Source organism: Citrus clementina, unplaced genomic scaffold (genome assembly GCF_000493195.1).
Source record: "Citrus clementina cultivar Clemenules unplaced genomic scaffold, Citrus_clementina_v1.0 scaffold_2, whole genome shotgun sequence".
In the NCBI taxonomy this organism is placed as follows: domain Eukaryota; kingdom Viridiplantae; phylum Streptophyta; class Magnoliopsida; order Sapindales; family Rutaceae; genus Citrus; species Citrus x clementina.
This window is the reverse complement of record NW_006262688.1, coordinates 11028967-11051752: the sequence shown is the minus strand read 5'-3', so window position 1 is coordinate 11051752 and position 22786 is coordinate 11028967. Positions and strand designations below refer to the sequence as shown.

The window sequence follows — 22786 nt, the reverse complement described above, 5'->3', positions numbered from 1 at the left end:
CGAAATTGAAAAATTTACATGAAGTGGATCTTTAAAAGAAAAAATAAAAAGGGCAGAGAGGGTGAAGATGTCAATTGGAAAATGAAGAGGGGGGATAAAATGGGAAAGAAAGACAGAAGTGATGTGGAGACAGGGAGGCAGCTGGCCATGTGCAAGGTGCCGTGCCAGCTGGGCCTAAGCACCAGCGGTCTCCAGCTGAGCACATGACATCATCACATTTGACGCCGTTTGCCATTTTTTTGACGGAATATTTTCATCATTTTTCATGAATATTTCGTTTTTTTGGCCTTTTTGAAGCCGAGCCGGATATGATGTTGACTTCGGAGGAACAGCCATGCCTCGGCCTCCCATACCGCCTCTGGCTTTTGGAATTTGGATGATTTTACCATCATTAGTCGTCACTGTGTCCATTAGCCACACTCGGGCTCCCGCTCTCATTTTTCCGGCTCGGCTCGGCTATAATTAATTTTTAGTTAAGTTTTTAACAACCGTGACCCCTGAGTGTTTAATAAATCCCCTTAACCTTAATTAATTCACATGTCATCACTTTGTTTTCTCTATCTATCCAAATGATTTTTTTAATTAGCGCTAAAATATGCATCGTGGCCACCGACTACCACTCATAGGCAATTACCCTTAAAATACACTAGTTTTAAAATATTTATATAGTGCAAGAAATTATGAAAAATATTTTGTTGTTCAAATTATTTTGATTTAAACGATAATCCCAATTTCCCCCCTTTTAAATCAAAATCCAACATTCTAATTTTTTTAAATATTGCATTAATTAAATAATATTGGAAATAAAAAATTTATCCGAAATCTCGTAAGTAATTCTATTATGAAGTTGCTCAAATATTTTAGTCAACATGTTTCAATGCTAAGATAACTCAAATTCTTTCCCATTAACATGCGAAATATTTAAGTTTATGTTTTTTTGTTTAATTAAGAATTATCATCTAATAGAATAACGCTGTAAGAGACATAGCATCTTGTAGTTTTGTACTTATAATATTTTTTTAAGTATCTATTTATTTATACAGTTGTTTGTATTATTTGTCTTTTTAGATTGGATCGACATATCAAATTGTGAACATAACTCATTAACATTACAAAAAGAAAAAACCAAGGATCCACTCTCTTCTCGTACTTCATTTATGAGGATGTGCGAAAATCACATTTTATCGCCCTCCATTTATAGCCCTTTCTCGTTCGTCTTTTTATTAATTGTTGAACATTTTGATAATCTTTAAATGAAATCACGTATGAGGAATACTCCTTACGAATTTTTTCACCCAGCAGAATGATTGCGATTGCTTTCTCGGTTGAAAAGTCAAAAAGTTCAGCAACTCATGGAATAGTCTTTTTAAGATAATAATTCTTTAATCTTCCTTTTCCTTTCACAAGCTTACTTGGTCATCAAGAATATTTTCCTTTTTTAAGATAATAATTCTTTTAACAAACTATTGCACCGGCGCGGTGGCTTGCGGTGACAACTTAGGGTTTCCTCGACAGTGGCAACTTAATTAATTATACATCTTAAAAGTTTAAGTTTGATTAGAAAGTATCTAACTTGAGTATTAAAGATTATTTTTAACGATATCAAACTTAAATTATGCATGCTAGTTGATTCACGGGATCCTCCTTAAATTGTATAAGGAGATCTTAGGTTGAATTCGTATCGCACACATGAGAAAGATTTTATACAATTGAAGCAGACCTTAAATTTATATCTATTTTTTTAATCTAACAAGGCTATCTCTCAAATAGTATCATCTTCACTTTTTAAACTTAATCTAATTGCAGCAAATTGAATGTATAAACAAGTGGGGACGATTCATTTAGATCTCGATTAAACGAATCAAATTAGATCTAAATAACTCGTTTTAATACATGTATACAAAATGGCACATAAATTATAATTGCCCCCACCACCACCAAAAAAAAAAAAAAAAAATTACCACCCTTTAAGTGCATGGCTTTGGGATCATTAAAGCCCTAAGAATTAATTTAAGCATTTGGTTTTCTCGAAAGACTAATTTAAGCATCTTAATTAATTGTAGGCGCTCGGTGCAACCATAATTAAAGTGACGGTGTCATCAACTTGCAGCAAGCCAGCTGCACCTTACTCCAGCGTATTGACAATTAAAAGAACTCAAATTATATATTATCAATTCATTTTCCAAAAATGGAAAGTAATTAGCAGAAAATGACGGTGTCTTTTCCTTTATGTGAATATAATATGTATTGATCTAATAAGCTTCTGCAAAAGGCGCCCAAGAAGACAAAATGAGTAACTTTGACAATTGTGAACCTTCGATGGGAAAATTAATTAACTTTTATTTTTAGCATTGGATCTACACTAGATGTGAAACTAGACAAGTTTGTTTTTCTTATTTTTCCAATTTTCGGAATAGATTAATGTTTTATTCTTATTATTAATCATTATGTTATTGTTAAATAAAATTTTATCAATGTATTTTTATTTTTCGGTTTAATATTTATTGGATGATGAAAGCCAGCACTATCATGGCATACAAATACATAACATTTCATACTTAGTGGATCCACAAAGCATATCTTAAGAAAATTGAGCTTAGATTATTATTATTATTATTATTATTATAATGCGGTTAGAAGATTCGTTAGTTGTGCTATATGGGACATAATGTTTCCCATTTACGATCTTGAAAGATTGTGAGGGTCCTATGTGACAATTTTTATTAAGATAAAAGTGATCTTTTATGATTCTCCATATTTGATATTTTTACGAATAAGGAATACTCAGGATTGCTTAAGGTGAAAAAGTTTGATTATGGAATCCTTGTACTGAGTAATTTTAGATAAATAGCCCTATATTATACCAAGTTCATCAAATATTTTTAACTTATATTATATTGAGTTCTTCTTTCATGTAGACTCCCTCATTTTTTTTAATGGTTTGGACATACTATTAAAGGGTAAAAGCTCGTTTCATCCCTATATTTTAAGATTAGTGCCCATGTAGTCCCTGTATTTTTTAAAATACCTGAAAACATCCATACTCTTAAATTATTGACATTCCTGCCGTTACTTTTTATTTCTTTTGACTTGCTTTTATAATATTACTCCTTTACAATAATATTTCTTTTTATGAAATTAATAAAAAGAAAAAAAACTATCAATTTAATCCCAAAAATAAAATAAAAACAAAAAGAATGTATATTAATTTTTGTGAAAGCTTACATGTGTCCAAAAAAAATTTATTGTAAAAATAATTAAATTACCTTTTTTTACATTATTAAAAAAATTAATATATTAACTCATCAGCAGTGTGTTCCAAAAAAGTAACATATATTAATTTTGTTTCTATTTTATTTTTTGAGATTAAATTGATAATTTTTTTCTTTTTACTAATACCCAAAAAAAATTATTGTAAGAGGGTAATATTATAAAAATTAAGTCAAAAGCAACAAAAAGTAAGAGGAAAGGTGATAATAATTTAATGTCAGGGATGTTTTGAGGTATTTTTAAAAATGTAGGGACTAAATGAGATTTTACCCTACTATTAAATCATATAATTTAATAGAATCAGTTTGATGTGTGGTTTAATAGAGTAATGGGTTGTTTGTTTTGATATTTCGGCTTGTATATTTTTGTATCTCAAGTCTTATTGCAAGACATTTTATTTGAATGAAAAAAATAAACTTTCTAAAGTTTTATTTGAATGATAAAATGCCTTAATGGAAAAGCAATTTCTTTTCTCACAAATACCCTTATTTAATATATTTATTTCATACTTAGCTATTAAATGTCATATTAGAATTTTTCTTGATTTGAAATGTTACTTAGTATAAATATTATTTTATAATTAGATAACAACTTTTTTATGCATAAATATTATGTTAAATTATATAAAAAAACAAACATTTTGTTCTAGTATATACATTTAGACTTATTTAGATTTTAGATAATAAAAAAATTACTACCTAAATGTTAAATTAACTATAAAACTATATGCTTTAATAGCTTGTCTGCATAAGAACGCCCACACATCAATATTTCTATATGTTATATTTTCTCAATATGTAGTCCATGTTAGAAATTATATTTGCTGAGTAGGTGAGAGCTGAAGATCATATACAAGGGTTAATTATGAAATTGAGAATAAAAAATGCTTAATTATTATTTTAAAATAAATCATAAGCATCACCCCCATTGATAAATGGGTCGTTTTAGTTGGCACGTTTAAAAGTAAATATGAATTTGAAGCTACATTCTTTTTTTTAGCTACATATTTTCACTCTTCAATTGTTTCCATATTAAGCACCTATTCATTCTACGACGGAATTTCATATTTGTGGATTATTTTGGTAGCACATGCCACTGAAGATGAAGGAAAAAAAAGAGAAAAAACAAAATAACTTTTTCTTTGTTGTGCTAGATGCAATCATACAAAACAGTAACAAGACAACCAATATGAACTTGAACTTCCAGAGTGTTTTTTTTTTTTTTTTGGGTTACTTTTGTATATATATATATAATTCGAAATAAAGAAGCTGCAGCTTGGAATTATCATAAGTATTGGAGCATGGCCTGCATTAGCATGTTCGCAAAAGCCCAAAAATAGGCACAAAATTGAAAGAAGATGCCATGGATTTTCGTTGAGAAAGAGACTCTACATTGCAGTGGGATGAAGCTCGCACATGTCATGCATGTGGTTCAAATCATTGTGATCGTATTGGAAGGCCATAGCCGGAGCCATGGCTCGACCATTATTGCCTTTAATGACTGACTACAGATGCTTGCCAACATCTCGCAATTTAGCAACTTGTGAGTTTATTTATTAATTTATTTTGTCTCCATTTTGAATTCCTGAATAATCAAATGATTAAATAGTGGGACTCATTTCAGAAGTAGCTTCGTATATCAATTTAGGACCCAGTAGGGGGATAGAAAATATTAAGTGAATTGGAATTTAGCCATTTTATTTAAGATTGTAATAAATTTATTTATTTATTCAAGACTTTTCATTCTCAACAGACGATTGTAATCTATCTAACAGACAATGCTAAACAGAATGCCCACCATGCGGCCCAGATGGATAAATCGGCACGTACGAGAATGTGATATGTCAGCTCGATTTGGTGTTGTGGCCTAAAAGTTATCGCGGTAAAAAAAATTCTAATTATAAAATAAAAGTTTATCATAATAATATATATAACTAATAATTTTGAAGAATCAATTATATAAATTTTTTACCAAACTGTAAAATAAAATCATATATTTATTTTTAAACTGTGGCCGCATGTATTTATTAAACACTTTAGAACTCTAAAAAGAACCTCAAACCATAGTGTATTGTCACAACTATCAAGTCCATAAACTGTATGGTATTGATAAATTGCTTTTTCAACCTAAAGCAATACCAATTGTGATAAATTGCTGCAGAGCAACGAAGCCCCCATGATTAAGTTACAGAATTCAAAAACCAAGATGATACCTCAACATTCCAATTTGTTCTGGCAGTGAGAATGACTAGAGTTTTTATGTTCAAGAGAGATAGCACTCATTCCCCACCAAATTCCTTGAAAAATAAGATCAACAAGCATCTAGTTTCATAATCAGTAATAATAATTTGAATCCAACTACGAATCCAAGCTTGTTTTGAAACCAAGCAGACATCCCATAGGGAGGCCCATTATATGGTAACAGGCTAAGTTAACATAGGCAACTATAGCTTGCCATCCACTCCCAATGGCCACACCTGAAAAATACAAAAGGAATGGAAAAGCTTAAACCTACGTCAAGATGAAGCATAACTTTCCATCATCACGTATCACATTACCTGAAAGTATAGGTTGAATGCCATTGAGAAAAACAGAGATGGCAAGCGAAGGTATCAAATTGGAAACAGCTTGGACAACCTCGGAATCACTCGCGAAGGGTTTTACTTAATCAGCTCGGAAGATCAAAACAACTGCACTGAAGACCACGCTGACGAAGATGCTATTTGCGTTGACTACTAAAACTGAAAATTTTGCAGCTTTTGGGTGAGCTGCTCCGAGTTCATTACTCACTCGAATGCAGCAATCAGTTTTAAGAATATTAACATTACACTTTCAGAGAGAAACCAAACTACTAGAATATCAAAATTTGCAGCATTATAACTAACCTGGCTGCTGCAGATAAGCCCAACATAACATTTATGTCCCAGTTGAGGTAATTCATAATGAAATTAATGAACCACCACCATGTCAGTATCAAAAGTTTGCTATCTGTAAAATGCAAATGTTGAAGAATAAGGGATGGATGAAAATACCGGACACTGACGGAGTCCAGTAAGATTGTCGGATTAGGAAGGAGTCCTGATATAGGTGCCAGTCCTTGATTGTACCAAATCTCCAAACTAAATCAATGAATATATAAATTAATATCAGAACTATATAAGATATGCAAGATCAATCATCATGATAAAGTCACAGCAACTCCCATGACACTGCTATTATAAAATGCCAGGCCAGATATTATGCAGGTCAATTATTTTGACGGGTAAAATCTCTTGGAATGCTATAAGAGGGTCTAGAGTTTGTAATTCCCTCATATATATATATATATATATACATATACATACACACAGATAACGTCAAAGGAGGGAGAATTTGTACAAACCAAAGCATGACAGTAGATGCAACAATAAGCTTGATGTAAGTCCAAATACCTGTAAGTGCTTTGATAGATAACCATTGATGATGAGAAGAAGCCACCAAGAGACCCAGAAGGGAAAGCTTGAAGACATAAACATCAATCCAAGTCAAAAGAATGTAAAGCAGAAACACCCTCACAACCATATACGCCAAAGGATTTACAATTTCTGTGCTTGAAGAAACCGCTACATTGGGCAACTCAGTGCAAATGCATATATTTGAGGGATCGAACCGCGGGAGAAAATTTGGCCTTTCTCTGCTATGCTTTCAGATTGACCCATTGCTCGAGGAGCTGGACCTGAGTATCGACATACGAAAGTGAGAATTACAGCTGCTCCCGAATGCACTCTCATTGCTCTTTGGCAGATGACGCCCATTGCTGCATATTTCTTTGCTCCATAAGCGTGGCCACAGACAGTTTGCACAGCGCTAGCCATACCCAACTGTTAAACAAGTAATAAGTTTGTATAGTCAAAATAACCAATATATTAATGACATTATGAAAAATAAAAATGTTACCTAGCAAATTAAGACATGATATACTTGAGTTTGAAAGTGCAAAGTGCTTGTGGAAGAAGCACTTATGATTGATGTTACTTGTAATAAAGTTACAGAAGCAAATGTAGTACGGATACTATGATTCCATGGGAGAGACCCTGAATCCCAACACTAGCTTTGGAAGCGCCAGCAAGCTCTAAAGCACTCAAGTGCAAGTAAACATCAATGTGACAAAAGTAAGCATGTAATTGAAAATGGAAACAGCAAATACAAGCCCCTGAAAGGAGCAGAGCAGCCTCCACTCCCACCCAAAAAGTCGAGGCCACCACCGAAATGCCATCCGTTGACGTCCCAAATACTCCTCAATCACATCAGATGGTAAGCCGGATAATATCCTGTTGGCTGTTGCTGGCATGCGAGTAGTCCAGCCTCCGTGACACCCTTGTTTCATGATCTGCAGTGCCCATAATATTAATTAATTAGGGCACCCTTTTCGACCACTCAGTGAAATTATTGACTGAAACTTAGAAGTGATCTGGTTTTGTTTCACAATGTTCTTGTCTTCTGTTGGGCTTTTTAAGAGACAATGTTGAGAAAGAGACAGATGCTTTGGTTGTTTAGTGGGTATGTTTAGGATTGCATTACATTCTCAAGAATATTACGGAACAATCCCTTTGTGTGGTCATATTTTACAATATTTAAAATAGTCAAGCGAAAAAAGAAAATTATTATAATGTAATGAATGGGACCGAATTCTTTGCCACAGGCAGCGGTCTATGAGGAGGGCTGCTCAAAAGGTTGCAGCTAGAAGTATCGAAGAGATGGCATAAACATTTGAACCTTGGTCATGATATTTGCAAAAGGGCTGAATCTAGTACGTGAAGATTCGGATTATAACTGTAAGATGCAATATTGGAGTAAACCTAAATTTTCATCCTCAAAAGAAGATTGTAATATTTAATGGCCAATGCTAAACAGAAAGCCAGCCATGCGGCCTAGATGGATAACTCAGTTCTGTGACTTCCTGAAATACATTGTTTCAATTTTTTTTTTAGTATAAAAGAAAAAAATAAATCCGGTTGATTTGCCATAGTCTCCATTATCTGTATCTATAACTCTTTAAAATTAAAGTTTGGTTATAAAATAAAAGTTGATAATAGTTTTTGACAATATATTAAAGATTATGTGAATTTTTAATAGAACACTTCACAATTTTATAAAGAACTTTAGGCCCGTTTAAAATTGAGGGGTGTTTGATAAACACTACCTGCTATAACTTAAATGGTAAGTTAATTTAATTTCACTTGTATAATAAAAAACTTATTATACCTTTACTAATTTTGTCAAAAATTATTATTTAAAAATCATATTTACTATTTACTATTAATTATTATTTTATAGGTACAACTTTTTATTACAGAACTACAGCTTTTTTTTTTTTTTTTTTCACTACAGCTGTGCCTTAAAATCTAAGCCAACTGAATACCAAAACCTTAGTCTATGTTGTTGGTTTTGAAGTGAGTGCTCATTAGCTAGTCGTGCTACCTTGCATTTTGCGTGAAGAATCATCACAAACAGGGATAAGGAGCAAAGAGATGTTAATGCAAGTGAAGACCTGTAACTAACCGTCTAACCCCATAATATCAAAATTACTATCTGTGTAGGGTAAGAGTCATTGTTTTACATATTAAATCTCTCTGGATACTTTCAGTTACTTGTTCGTATCTCAGTAACCAACAAATTGCCTACACATGTCAAATTAACAGAAATTGTGTAGAAACGCCACTTAAAAGACTGTTATCATTGCCTTTAAAATAGTTAAGCCTGGTGATGCACAAACTTAATTATCATTTTAAATTTATCAGATAGCTCAGTGGACTAACACATGCCCATAAATTCAAAACAAGACGTATTCTGTCAGCACATTCCTCGGAAACATACTATTATTCCACCAAATTCAAAAACCAGAAAGCATATTCTCATGTCTTCTTCAACGAAACCGGACATAGTGCAACACTCGCCTAGCAAACTAAATAAATAAGCGGCAACTCACACGACTAAGCAAAGTCTCTCCCTCCAATATCCCTAGGGGGAATTATTTTTTGGGCTAGAAACGAAAAGTTAAGGATTCACCAGGACTCAATTGCTACCCTGACGCAACTCTGGGCGCACAAAATCTGCATCTGGTGGCACTGAAATGTCAACAGTTGGTCCCAACTGAGCACAGACTTCAATGGCTCCATGGACTGGATCAGAAAGGAAGTTGTTGATGAGATCCTCATTGATGGGGGCATCATTGTCCACTGCCACCAAGGCTTGTTGTGTCAGGATGTAATAAAAACGAGGGGCCCATTTCCTTGATCCCAAATGGGCTGTGGTAGAGCAGTTGTCCACCACAAATGAAGCTCCACGAGCATGCATGAATGGATTCAATAAATCCACCGACTCAATCACACTTTCATTGATGATCTCAGAATAGGAGTGCCCTTTCTTCCTCAGGATCTCAATCTGGAATTTTTAAATCCAAAGAGAAGGGTATCACAAAATCGATGTAAGTGAAGGATTTCAGTCTACAAACTTTATATCCCACAAGAATCACTTCAAAAAGTTCAGTATATAAGGATTTGGTGAAACCACGGTGTTCAAGCAACCAGTGGGGATGAATAAATGCTTGAAATATTAAAAATGATATAAACTGATTTTCCTTTTTCAAGACTCAAGTTAAAGAATTATTTCATTGCACAGGGCAGATCACCATCATACTGTTGAGAATGTCAAATAAAACGGCATTGAATGAAGTTTTCAAAGACATAATCCGCACTTGTCAAAGAGATAATCTATATTTGTCAAAGACAAGATCCACGCCGAACGGATTGACGCATTTACTTCCGTATTCACATATGTAATCTTTGAAAAAATGTAGCCTCTGCATCTATAAATAACTCTTAGTGTATAATGTTTTATTTAAAAAATGAAAACAAGTTTCTTCATGGTATCAGAGCCATGAATACGCTCAAGTTTCTTCAAGTTTCGCTGCTCTGTTTGTAACAAAAATAGAGGAAACCAAACTCTTCCCACAACCATTTTTCTCACCATTTTCTTCCTTAAAACCATTCCTACCATTACAAAAATCCACGCCGATCAAGAAACAAGCCACCCATACATAAAAAAGTTGAGTTTACAAATTTATCAACAATCCCATAAATTTTCCAAGAGTATGTTCCTCAAAAACTAAGAATACCATCAAATTTCTTAGTTTCCAATAAGCAAACTGTAAAATTTTTGCATTTAAACACATGCCCACGCTCTTCCATGCGCCACCCGAAACCATGGCCAGTCAACCATGCGCCTCTGTCATCTTTCACGCGCTCCAGAGGTTAAAGAAGACTTCAATCGACATGTCGTTTTTATCTCCAGAGTGCAGCAGTCTTAAAACGACGTGTCGTTTTTTATTACATTAAAACCGACATGTCATTTGTAAAGTAGAGACAAACGATGTAACGTTTAATCTCCAGAAGTGCAGCAGTCCTAAAACGACATGTCGTGTCTATTTTATTAGAACCGACATATCGTTTCGTCAAGCAGAGGCCAAACGACTTGTCGTTTTTTGATCTAAAAATGTTATTTTTTTCTTATTTCAATCTAGATGCCAAAAAAAAAAAAAAACAAAAAAAAAAAGAAAAAAAGAAAAAAAAGAAAAAAGAAAAAGAAAAAAAAAACAAAAAAGGGAGAAAACTCCAATTGAATATGCTCCTGTTGTCATTCAATATGTTCAATCTGATGGAGTATTTAATGCTGGAATTATCCTCACTGAGACAAACTACGATGTTTGGTCTCAAATAATGGAGATGCATCTCATATAAAGAGAAAAACTCTCATATATTTGTAGCAATACAAAGCCATCTGAGGAATTTTCAAAGGAATATGAGAAATGGTATAGTGAGAACCAAAAAGTAAAAAGATGGTTACTCATATCCATGTCTCCGGAGATCATGAAGCGATATTTACGAATTCCTACAGCTTACGAAATCTGGGATGCATTATCAAAAGCCTTCTATGATGGAAGCGACGAATTACAAGTTTTCACTCTAAACCAGAAGGCGTTCTCTACCAAGCAAAATGAACAACCACTCTATAAATTCTACGGAGAATTGATCGAAATATTTTGAGAACTTGATCACTGAGATAAAGTGGTCATGAAGGATCCAGAAGATGTTGTAATATACAGAAGGTTTATTGAAAGATTGAGAGTGCACATTTTTCTTGCTGGGCTAAATGAAGAATTTGACCAAGTTCGTGGAGAAATTCTACGAAAAGATATTATCCCAGACTTAGAAGAATGTTATTTTCTGATCCGAAGAGAAGATGTACGGCAAACCAAACTAAACAAGAAGGTGACTCAAAAACGTCTGCTATGATAGCACGACAGTAGCCTCAAAGGAAGCTTGTAGACAAGTCATCACTCCATTGCACTTATTGTAGAAAGAAGGGTTATACGAAAGAACAATGTTTTGAAATCATTGGATATCCTGACTGGTGAGATACTCGAAAGAAGAACACTAAGCAGGGATCAAAAACTGCAGTAGCTGAATCCACATCCACTACAGATCTTAGAAAAGAATCTTCAGTGCAAATCGCAACCTCTGTCAGTCCAGGTAAGGCCCTTAAAACTCTTACACCTGTTATTAATAGTACATGGATAATTGATTTTGGGGCAACTGATCATATGGCTTTTGATTCTCGACAAATTTCTCAATTGAAACCATCTTCACAAAAACATATTTCCATTGCAAATGGAACCACAACCTCAGTTATTGGGGAATGATCTTTACGACTCACAGATGAATTCAATTTAGACTTTGTGTTAATTGTTTCATCTTTAGATTATAATCTTTTATTTGTGTCTCAATTAACCACTTACTTATCATGTGTTGTAGCAATTCTTTTGGTATTTTAGTTTGTTTAGATATCACATCAAATAGGTAATCAATTTTAGAAGTTAATAGTCTAATTGAAAGTATTTGTTTCTAAATAATTTCTTCAAAATTAGGGTGTCTAACAGCTTTTAATCAAGAAGCTCCATCAGTGGTGGTAGTATACATCTGAATCTGTTTAATTGAGCAAATAAATGATATTAAAAAATAAGGACAATGTCTATTTGTCTCATGCTATTATATTAATTATAATGTTAAGCACTCTGAAATAAAAGTTCACCTTATTGCATCCAACCCCTCCCTGAGATCTCAACCACTTCATGAACCACTTCACCATTGATTCATTCTAAAATGTGACAGGAGTTATAGTCTTGTCATGTTGAATGCAATTGTAAACAACATTATGAGGGTAAAAGTCTGTATAAACAACTTTAAGTTAAAAAAGTAATATAATTTATACCATTCATGGTCTGAAAAATGCTCAAATTTAGTTATGGAAATCATCTTACTTGTAGGAAAGGAAAACATCCTTTAACATATGTAGTTGGATGATTCTCATATTTGCTAGTGGACTTTACCAATCATTTATAACAATACGAAGCCTTATTAAGTGATTTAATATTGTGAACATCCTTGCACGAATGTAGAAACAAATGTGATATATAACCACTTATTGGGTATAACAACCTGGCTAGTGCAAACAAGGTAAAGGCAACTTGCTCATATCAAAACTACTATTTGTAAAATGAACAATAGCAAGCATGAATGAGTTCAATAAATAGCTAATGCGTGCTTATAGTTCATAGTAACTTCAAATTTTTTATACAATTACGCATGCAAATATTATAGAAAAATACGGATGGTATAAGAATAGAATATATTGTGAAAGAAATATAATAGATATTCATGATTTAATATAATAATGCATGTACGCATAAATATGCCAAAATGGAGTTTATTACAAACCTTGAAAATCCAATTGATTTCATCTAATTGCTTTATAATATCCTCAAGTGTTTCGATGTTGATTCCTCTAACTATTGATTGAAAAATATCTCGTAATTCAACAATATTTTCATTTAGTCCACCCAATTGTGTGGTATAACTCCATCTTTTATGCCCATGATGTCTGAAAATGTTATGTGGCACAGTTTTAAAATTTGACTTGTTGCATTTAGGTTTGAATTGATCAACTAACCAATGACATAACTGCATCTTTTTGTTTTCTTGCTTAATTTTATGAGACGTTCAAGAAGTTTTGATTTATTTCCTTTTGATCCAGAGATTGAATGTACTTGTAGAAGGCTCAATAGAGAAAAAAGAGAAGCTTTACAGGAGCAACAACTAATCATGGCTGACGAAGCATTACATGGAAATGAGGATGCCAAACCTTTAAGAGATTATGTTGTGCCTACAATGAATGCTCCTCGTTCAAGCATTGCATGCCCTGCTGTTCAAGCCAATAATGTTGAAATTAAGCCAGCCATTATCCAGATGATTCAGACGTCAATACAGTTTGCTGGGATGCCAAATGATGATCCAAACGCTTATATTGCAAATTTCTTGGAAATTTGTGACACATTTAAGCAAAATGGTGTTTCAGACAATGCTATCAGACTAAGGCTTTTTCCGTTCTCACTGAGGGATAAAGCAAAAGAGTGGTTAAACTCACTTCTTGCTGGAACAATCACGACATGGGATGGTTTAGCATAGAAGTTTTTAGCAAAGTACTTTCCTCTAGCAAAAACAGCCAAGTTGAGGAATGACATCACAACATTTGCTCAGTTCGAGATGGAATCATTATATGAAGCGTGGGAGAGATATAAAGACCTACTAAGAAAATGCCCACATCATGGTCTACCAGTTTGGCTTCAGGTGCAGACATTTTACAATGGTTTGGGATCCAATACCAGAACAATGATTGATGCTGCAGTAGGAGGACGTTATTGGGAAAAACAACAGAAGCAGCTTATGAATTATTGGAAGAGATGACATCTAACTAGGGATGTCAAAATAACCCGGACCCGGCCTGGACTCGGACGAACCCGGATAATCCGGGCCGGGTTGAACCCGTACCGGAGAGGAAACAAATCCAGATTCGGAATGAGTTTTAATAACCCGGATGAATCCGGGTCCGGGTTTGGGATAACCCGTGTATCCGGAACCCGGACCCGGATTCATTTTTTATATTATTTTTAATTATGTTTATTAGTAAATATAAATACAAACATAAAAAAAAAACCTAATTCTATTTCACAACTCAAACACACAAATCACGATTTACCCAAACAAGACAAACCCTAGCTATGCCGCCGCTGCTGCTGCTGCCTTCCGCCTTCCGCTGTCCCGCAAGCAAGTCAAACAACTCTCGGCTGGGTTCGCCACCGTCGCAAGGTTGGGTTCGCCGTTGTCACAAGGTTGGGTTCAAGAAGCTTGTGAAAATTACATTTCCTTTTACTGTTGATTTTGATTTCCTTGTGTGAATTTTCTAGGTTGGGTTTTATTCTGAGAATGTTGGGGATCATTCCTCTAGCTGAGCGTCTTGGTTTTGTAACTGAACATGTTTCCTTTGCATTTTTACTGACGAGAGAGATTATTGCCATCAGATCAGACTTTCCAAGCTCGAATTCGCATGTTGAATATAAATTAATTAAACTAATTATATTTAATTTATTCGCATCTTGGTTTTGTAACTGAGCATGTTTCCTTTGCATTTTTACTGACGAGAGAGATTATTGCCCTCAGATCAGACTCTCCAAGCTCGAATTCACATGTTGAATATGAATTAATTAAACTAATTATATTTAATTTATTTGCGTCTTGGTTTTGTAACTGAGCATGTTTCCTTTGCATTTTTACTGACGAGAGAGATTATTGCCATCAGATCAGACTCTCCAAGCTCGAATTCACATGTTGAATATGAATTAATTAAACTAATTATATTTAATTTATTCGCGTCTTGGTTTTGTAACTGAGCATGTTTCCTTTGCATTTTATATGTATAGTTCTCCATATGAAATTTCATTTATATGAATTTTTAGACTAGATTATGAAATTGGAATTTACCAAAATTTGGTTATGCTTCCATTTGATTGTATCAATATTGAAAGGATAAATGATTTCATTAGATTATTCTTCCACCCACCAAGCTCCTCTGTTCTTCAAGCTTCCAAATTCACGACAAGCTTTTATGTTTATTTCTCTAAAAAAAAAAGGTGAAAAATATGTTTGAGCATCAATTCGTTTACCGAGATTACTCAATGATAAAATATCCTCTTAATGCCATTTGCAGTTGGAGGTCTACTAAATACTACTTTAAGAAATTTAACAGAATTGATATGTGATTTGTGTTGTGTTATACTGCTGTGAACACCATTGATTTGTGTTGTGTACTTGTGTTATACTGTTGTGATTCCTGTGAACACCACTAAAAAATAGTTATAAGTGTAAGAAGAATGGCAAGTTGATTTTATTGTATTCGGTTAATACTCTTTTAGTTATTGAATTCTGATCTTCGTACTGTTTGCGGATATTAAAATTCTTACCAGATATAGCCTTTGTTTAATAAGTTCTAGCATTCTCTACAAAGCAATTAAATAGTGTATGATTTACTGTTTTCAAATTAATAAGTTTGCTTGCTTTGTTGTGTTATGTTGTTCCATTTACCAGGCTTTTGACGAGGCAATTGCTGAGTTGGATACCCTGGGTGAGGAGTCCTACAAGGATAGCACTTTGATCACCACCGTCGCATGCTTGCAGCAGTGCAGTTCCTCAATTCGTTTGATTCACCGGCGTGAGTTGCTATTATACTTTGTTTTATGTTTGAAATGTTGTTGTTGCTGTTACAATTAAAAATAAATTGTTGATTGTGCTTGAAATGTTGTGCTGTTATACCACTGATTTATGCTTGAAATGTTGTTGATTGTTGGTGTTAATAGATTCGAAATTGTATATTTCAAATGTTAGAAAGCTGTTACAGTTAAAAATAAATTGTTGTTGTTAATGGATTTGTTGCTGTTAATAGATTCGAAAATGTATTTTTGAAATGTTAGAACTTAGAACATTGTTACAGTAAAAAAAATAAATATAAAATGGAAGAAATTGGAGGAATGATGGGTTAGTTTAATTTGTTTTGACATAATTCTTGTAGGGTGTTAAATTCGTAATGGAAAATGAACAAAGAGTTGATTTAGATGTTTCCGAGACTGATGAAAGTGTGGGTGTGAGGGTTGGCATGGATATGGCAGCAGAAAATAATGATACAGCTGCTGAATTAGAACCTGATTCAACAACAGTAGAGCAGGGGGGTGGGAGTGGGAGTGGCCGTGGCCGTGGCTGTAGGGGTAGGGGTAATACTACTGCTGGCGCTTCAAAAAAATGAGGCGTTGGCAGCGAAGGGAGTAGTTCAAGTAGATTAGTTTCTGATGCTTGGAATCATTTTAAAAAAGTTAAGTTAGGCAAGGAAGTTCAAGCGATTTGTAATTATTGTGGGTTAGTTATGCAAGGGCATTATTCTCAGGGCACTAATCACTTGATTAATCATGCAAAACGTTGTCCTAGAAGGTCAATCAAGAATGTGCAGCAAATGCACCTTTCTTTTTCTTCTAAAGTAGATGGAACTACTGCTCTTAGTAATTATAGTACTGAACCAAAGTGGGATATGGCAACAGTGAGGGTTTTTATAGCTAGAATGATTGTAATGCATGAGCTTCCGCTATCATTTGTTGAGTATATTGGGTTTTACGAACTGTTAAAGCTTCTCCAACCTTCAATTGAGACTATTAGTAGAAACACTATCAAGGCTGAAATTTTGAAACTTTACGATATTGAGAAGACGAAGGCAATGAGTGTTTTGGAAGCTTGTGACAGTAAAATTGCAGTGACTACGGATATGTGGACTGCTGGTAACCAAAAGAAAAGGTATATGGTTGTTACGGCACATTACATTGATAACTCGTGGGTGTTGCGAAGTCGTATTATGAGGTAATATTCTCGAGACTTTTTTTTTTGTTTCAACATAAATGAATGTTTGCATTATTTAATATTTTGATTATTTTTTTACATTTTTAGGTTTATATATGTGCCGGCTCCACATAGTGGTGAAGTTATGTGCAATGAGTTGTATGAGTGTTTGATGGAGTGGAATATAGATAGGAAGTTGTCTACTGTAACTGTTGATAATTGTTCTGCAAACGAGTCCATGATTGATTTGTTGTTGGGGAAATTTTCAGCTAGTTTAATGATTATGGGTGAGAAATTCCTTCACATGCGCTGCTGTTCACATATATTAAACTTGATAGTTAAGGATGATTTATCCGTGATCCAAAAAGAAGTTGAAAAGATTAGAGACAGTGTCCATTACTGGACAGCAACACCTTCTAGATTTGAAAAATTTGAGGCTGCCAAAAAATAATTAGGTGTTAAAGAAACTAAAAACTTAGCACTTGATTGTAAAACTAGGTGGAATTCCACTTATTTGATGCTTAGTACAACTTTGTTGTATAAAGATGTATTTATTCGTTTAAAGGAGCGTGATAGAAATTATACATCTTTGCCTAGTGAGTTGGAGTGGAATTTTTCAAAACTTATGTGTGATTATTTGAAGAGTTTTTATAAGTTAACAGAACTTTTTTCGAGGACACGATATCCGACATCTAATTTATTTTTTAGCAAGATTTGTGAAATTAGATTGTCAATGAATGCATGGTTACAATCACCAATTGAGGGAGTAAAAAATATGGCCACTAAGATGATTGCGAAGTATGACAAATATTGGGATGTTATTCATGGAGTTCTTGCTGTGGGTACTTTGTTAGATCCTAGGCGTAAAATATTGTTAATTAACTTTCTATTTCCCAAAATCTATGGAGAAAGAGCTGAATTTGAAATTGAAAGGGTGCACAAATTATTTGTTGATTTAGTGCATGAGTATGAAGTCAAATATTCATCAAATGCAAATTGGGGGGTTAATGGTTCAGCTAGTTCTGAAGGTGCTGTAGCAGATGATTCTATTATGGTAGACTTAGACTTAGATGAGATGGCTGATGAGTGAGAATCATTTAGAAATCAGAACTCACAAAATAATCATTTCAAAATAGAATTTGAGCTTTATCTTGAGGAAAGTACTTTGCCTTCAACTAGTCAATTTGATATTTTGTCATGGTGGAAGAATAATCAAGGCAAATATCCTATACTTGCAAAGATTGCGAGAGACTTTTTGGCCATTCCTGTATCAACAGTTGCTTTCGAGTCCACCTTTAGCACTGGAGGCAGACATTTGAGTCCTCATCGTAGTAGACTTCAGCCATCTACAGTGGAAGCGTTAGTGTGTACTCAAAATTGGTTTTGGCTTGACCACAATCTAAAAGGTATGGAAAATTTATTTATTACATAAAATAAATTAATTTGTTATAGTATCAATTTATTATTAGCTTATATGGCTATAAATATTGATTTTGATGATAACAAACCACATGTATTTATTAAGTAAAGATTTATGAATTGTGCTTTTATAATAAGAAAATGATGTTATAGAATTAAAGCATTTTGGACTAAAATGAAAGTAATTTCAAAATCTTTGATAGTGTTTTAAATTTCGGATTTGGACCTATTTGAAACTATTTAAATATTTTTGGGTCATTCTATAATTTCATAAGTTTGGGCGAAATCATAATTTCAGAAAGTTTGGGATTAACGAAGAATTATTTAGAAATTCTGAAATTGGACTTATTTGTAAAGTTTCATAACGTTTTGGGCCATACTATAGTTTTATAAAGTTTTGGGGTCAAACTAAAAATTTAGGAAAATTTTCACTGTAGCAGGTTACTGTAGCAAGCGACTATCCGGATTCTAAAAATCAGAAATCCGGATACGGGCAGCAAGCGTCCAGAACGAAAACGGCTTACCGGATTTCGAATCCGGCAAGCCGGTTAGGCAAAATTTTTAACATAAATTCGGCTTACCGGATACGCCTAGAATGTGAATAACGGCTAGTTTTTGAGCTCTGACTATAAGAACTCAAATCCAACTCATTTTGAAGCTCTCCAACAAGCAAAAACAAAAAGCACACGAGATATCTTGAGCCTTCAAACTTGCAAACTACATACATTGAATCATTCATTATTCTTCATCTTTGAATATCTACTCATTGAGTGAGTTTCATTGTAACTTTCATTTCTTCATTTCAATTATAAGAATTTAAGTGTGTGAGACACTTGATTGAAGAGATTGGGAGATAATTTCTTCGTTGTAAAGGTTTATTGACACCTCGAAGTCAATTGTAATCGGTTGAAGCCTCGAAAATGCTTGGATAGTGAAATCCTCAAGCTTGGATTGCTTGGAGACGTGGACGTAGGCGGGGATTGCCGAACCATGTAAAAATCCGTGTGTTTGTTTCTCTTTTCCCTTACTCTTTAATTATTGTGCCTTTATTAAACTTATTGCTTTCAATTTTTATTAAGGCATTAGATTGTTTGTTGTGTGGATTTGTTAGGATAATTTTTAAATTTCCAATTCACCCCCCTCTTGGGTTGCACACTTATATTTCATTTATTACTAACTAGCTGTTTTATTTCTTATTTTTATGATTTATTCATGTTTTTTAGATGGAATTCCAGAGGAAGCAATACTTTCTGCAGAACAACTTATTAATGAAAGTTTGATGAGTGAGTTGTGAACAACAATGAATCAAGTGAAGAAGAATAGAAAATGATGGAGAAAAGTTTAAACTTTGGATTTGTGGTTTTTAATTTGAACTTTGAATTGTAGACTTGTGTAATTGTGTTATGGATTTATATTTGTGGCTGTTTTATTACTTGAAACAGCTGTTTGAATTGTAGAGTTTGCACACTAGCTGTTTGAATTGTAGAGTTTCCAGAGAGTTGATTAATTGTGATTTGTGAGCACTGGATTATTATGCCATTAATTGTGATTTTTTGTTTAAGTCTTAATTATTAAGTGCTGGGATGGCATTTGAAACATTGAGAATTTGAGATAGGTTTAGAAACTTCATGTGGTAGAGATGATATTGAAACATCGTGCAAAATATGGATTGTATGGTTATCTTGATGATGTTGGTGGTAGACAATTATATAGGTTTAGAAACTTCATGTGGTCGAGAAAAGCTTGGGGACATTCTCCAATCCTTTACGCAATGTTGCAGGGGCTGTTTGTCCAGTGTAAATCTCATCTTTTTGTTTCTATTAATATTTCCTTTAGTTACATTAGTTGTGTTTTGGTTCTATCACTAATAATGAAAGTGAAATTTGAAATTTCATTATTGATCCGGGTTCAAAACCCGGAATCCGGGAACCCGAATTTTTTCGGGTTGAACCCGGACCCGGACCCGGATGGAAAAAATTGGGTTTTAATTCGGGTCCGGGAAAAAGAAAATGACGTCCGGGTCCGAAACCGGGAAGGCTAATCCCGGACCTGGACCTGGATTTTTGCCATCCCTACATCTAACAATTACCAGTGGTCTTCAGAGCGATCAATGCCAAGGAAAACTGTAGGAACCCATAATATTCATGTTGTCACTGCTTTATATGCACAGATGACTGCTTTATTTAATAAGTTAGAGCACCTAAATGTCAGTGTTATTCAAACTCAAGTGTGTGAATTATGCGGAGGGAACCATACCAGTGTCAACTGCCAAGTTGGAAGTCCTTTTGCGTCGTCATCTGCTGAACAAGCTCATTATGTGTCAAATTTTCAGAGATAACAACATAACCCATATTCTAATACCTACAATCATGGCTGGAGAAACCATCCAAATTTTTCATGGAACAACACTTAAAATACATTGAAGCCACCTCTAGGGTTCCAATCACAAGAGAAGAAGTCAAATTTGGATGATACTCTTATCCAACTTACAACAAGTATGTCTCAATTCATGACCAAAACAGAGATAACTTTTCAGAATCAAGCTGCATCAATCCGGAACCTCGAGGTGCAAATGGGTCAAATTGCAAACTTATTTTCCAGCAGACCACAAGAGTCTTTGCCGAGCAACACAGAGACAAATCCAAAGGAACAAATGAATGCAATTACGCTTCGGAATGGTAAACAACTTGAAGATCCGCCAAAGGAAGTCAAGGAAGTTGAAGAAGATAATATGGAGCAAATTAAAGACACCACTAGAACATCTAAGACAACAAGTGCAGAAATTGTCTTTCCAAAACTTTTTGAAATTATGCTATGGCCCCAAATATATTATTATTTCTCAAAGATGTCCTTTTTAACATAATACCCCTATTTTTTAAAGTTCTCAAAACCTTTCACTTTAGTACAAAATATTCATAAATTATAGTATGGCCCCAAAAATTTCAAATGTTTGTAAAAAGATCCAACTCCGAAATTCAATAATATACTTATTAAAATCAAAGATTTCAAAATTTTGCATTTAAGTCCAAATTACTCAAATCCACAAAATACTTTACCCTATAAAAATAAAACCGTTTAGTTTATGAAAATTAATTATTTAAATTAATCTCTTGAGCTTCTCAAATGCTAAATCATGCATCAATTAAATCATACCAGCTTTACAAGAATTTATCACACTAATTTGTCCGTTGAGCTCTAAACTCTATTCTTGATTTCGCCGTTGTCCGTTGAGTGTCTTGAGCTTGATTTCACTTGATTCACTTATATAAATATTACCCTTCAAAAAATAGTAAAATGTGAAATACAATTTTTATTAAATCGCTTAATACATATATTTGTTATCATCAAAATTACATTATGTGTAGCCCTTTAGGCTAACAATCTCCCCCTTTTTGATGATGACAAACATCTCATGTATTTTGACATTTATACTCCCCCTTAATACATGGCATATATAATTAAACATATAAATCAAATTCAAAATAAAAACTCCCCCTGAAAATATGGTCTATAACAATTTGTAAACTCCCCCTTAATATTTCAAAACCATGCACAAATACTTCAAGATCAAAATAGAATTCAAAATACATGACTTGTCCCCTTTCATCATCAAAATTACTATGAATCCATGCTTATACAAAAAATAACACCTTAATGATTAATCAAGAAACAAATAAGAATTAAGCATGCAATTAACCAAAGAGTCACAACATTTCAAGAATTCAGAGAATATCATCCAAATATAAAACATCCAAATATCACATAACAATCATCCTCAATCTATAATTAAAACAACAATGCATATGAAAAATGTAGTGTAGAATAAAACTAAGAACTGTAATCAAGATGAATATGGTGGATGTGGAAAATGAGTTAATATGAACTTTGGATTGTCTCTATGATGTTCCTCTCACCTTTTGGCTGTTTGTTTTCCTTTGGATTTTTCATAACCAACTATTACGGAAAACAAGAATATGCTTAAATACCCAAATTCGGATGTTCAAGATTTTGTGTGAAATGGAAGTGTTTGAGCCAATAAAATTTGATCGTAGAGATGATTTAATGCAATATATGATATTAATTTGATTAAGATGAGCTAAAAATAGCTTGAAATGTAGAAGAAAGAAATGAGGAAGCTTAGATTTTGATTTTGAGATTTGGAGAAACAAGTGATGATTTGAAAGTTAGAAATAATTTGAATGAGTACTTTTGGCATAAAAATGGGTGAGAAATGAAGAAAATTTGAATGCAAATGGAGAAGAGGCCGTGGGTAGAGAGAGAGTGATG

General features: G+C 33.6%; 1 protein-coding gene, 1 non-coding gene and 1 pseudogene across 2 annotated transcripts; all 3 read right to left on the bottom strand.

Moving 5' to 3' along the window:
• Nucleotides 1-174: 174 nt before the first annotated feature.
• LOC18051992 lies at nt 175-7635 on the bottom strand (annotated as a pseudogene).
• Nucleotides 7636-9323: 1688 nt separating this feature from the next.
• Nucleotides 9324-10298, bottom strand: LOC18051991 (ketol-acid reductoisomerase, chloroplastic). The gene is made up of 2 exons (XM_006446711.2): nt 10278-10298; nt 9324-9692 (listed from the first exon to the last, which is right to left on the bottom strand). The coding sequence occupies exons 1-2, from the start codon at nt 10296-10298 to the stop codon at nt 9324-9326; spliced, it is 390 nt and encodes a 129-aa protein (XP_006446774.2).
• Nucleotides 10299-13870: 3572 nt separating this feature from the next.
• Nucleotides 13871-13977, bottom strand: LOC112101235. The gene has a single exon (XR_002907362.1). It is a non-coding gene; the product is annotated as a small nucleolar RNA R71 (small nucleolar RNA).
• Between the last annotated feature and the right edge of the window lie 8809 nt (nt 13978-22786).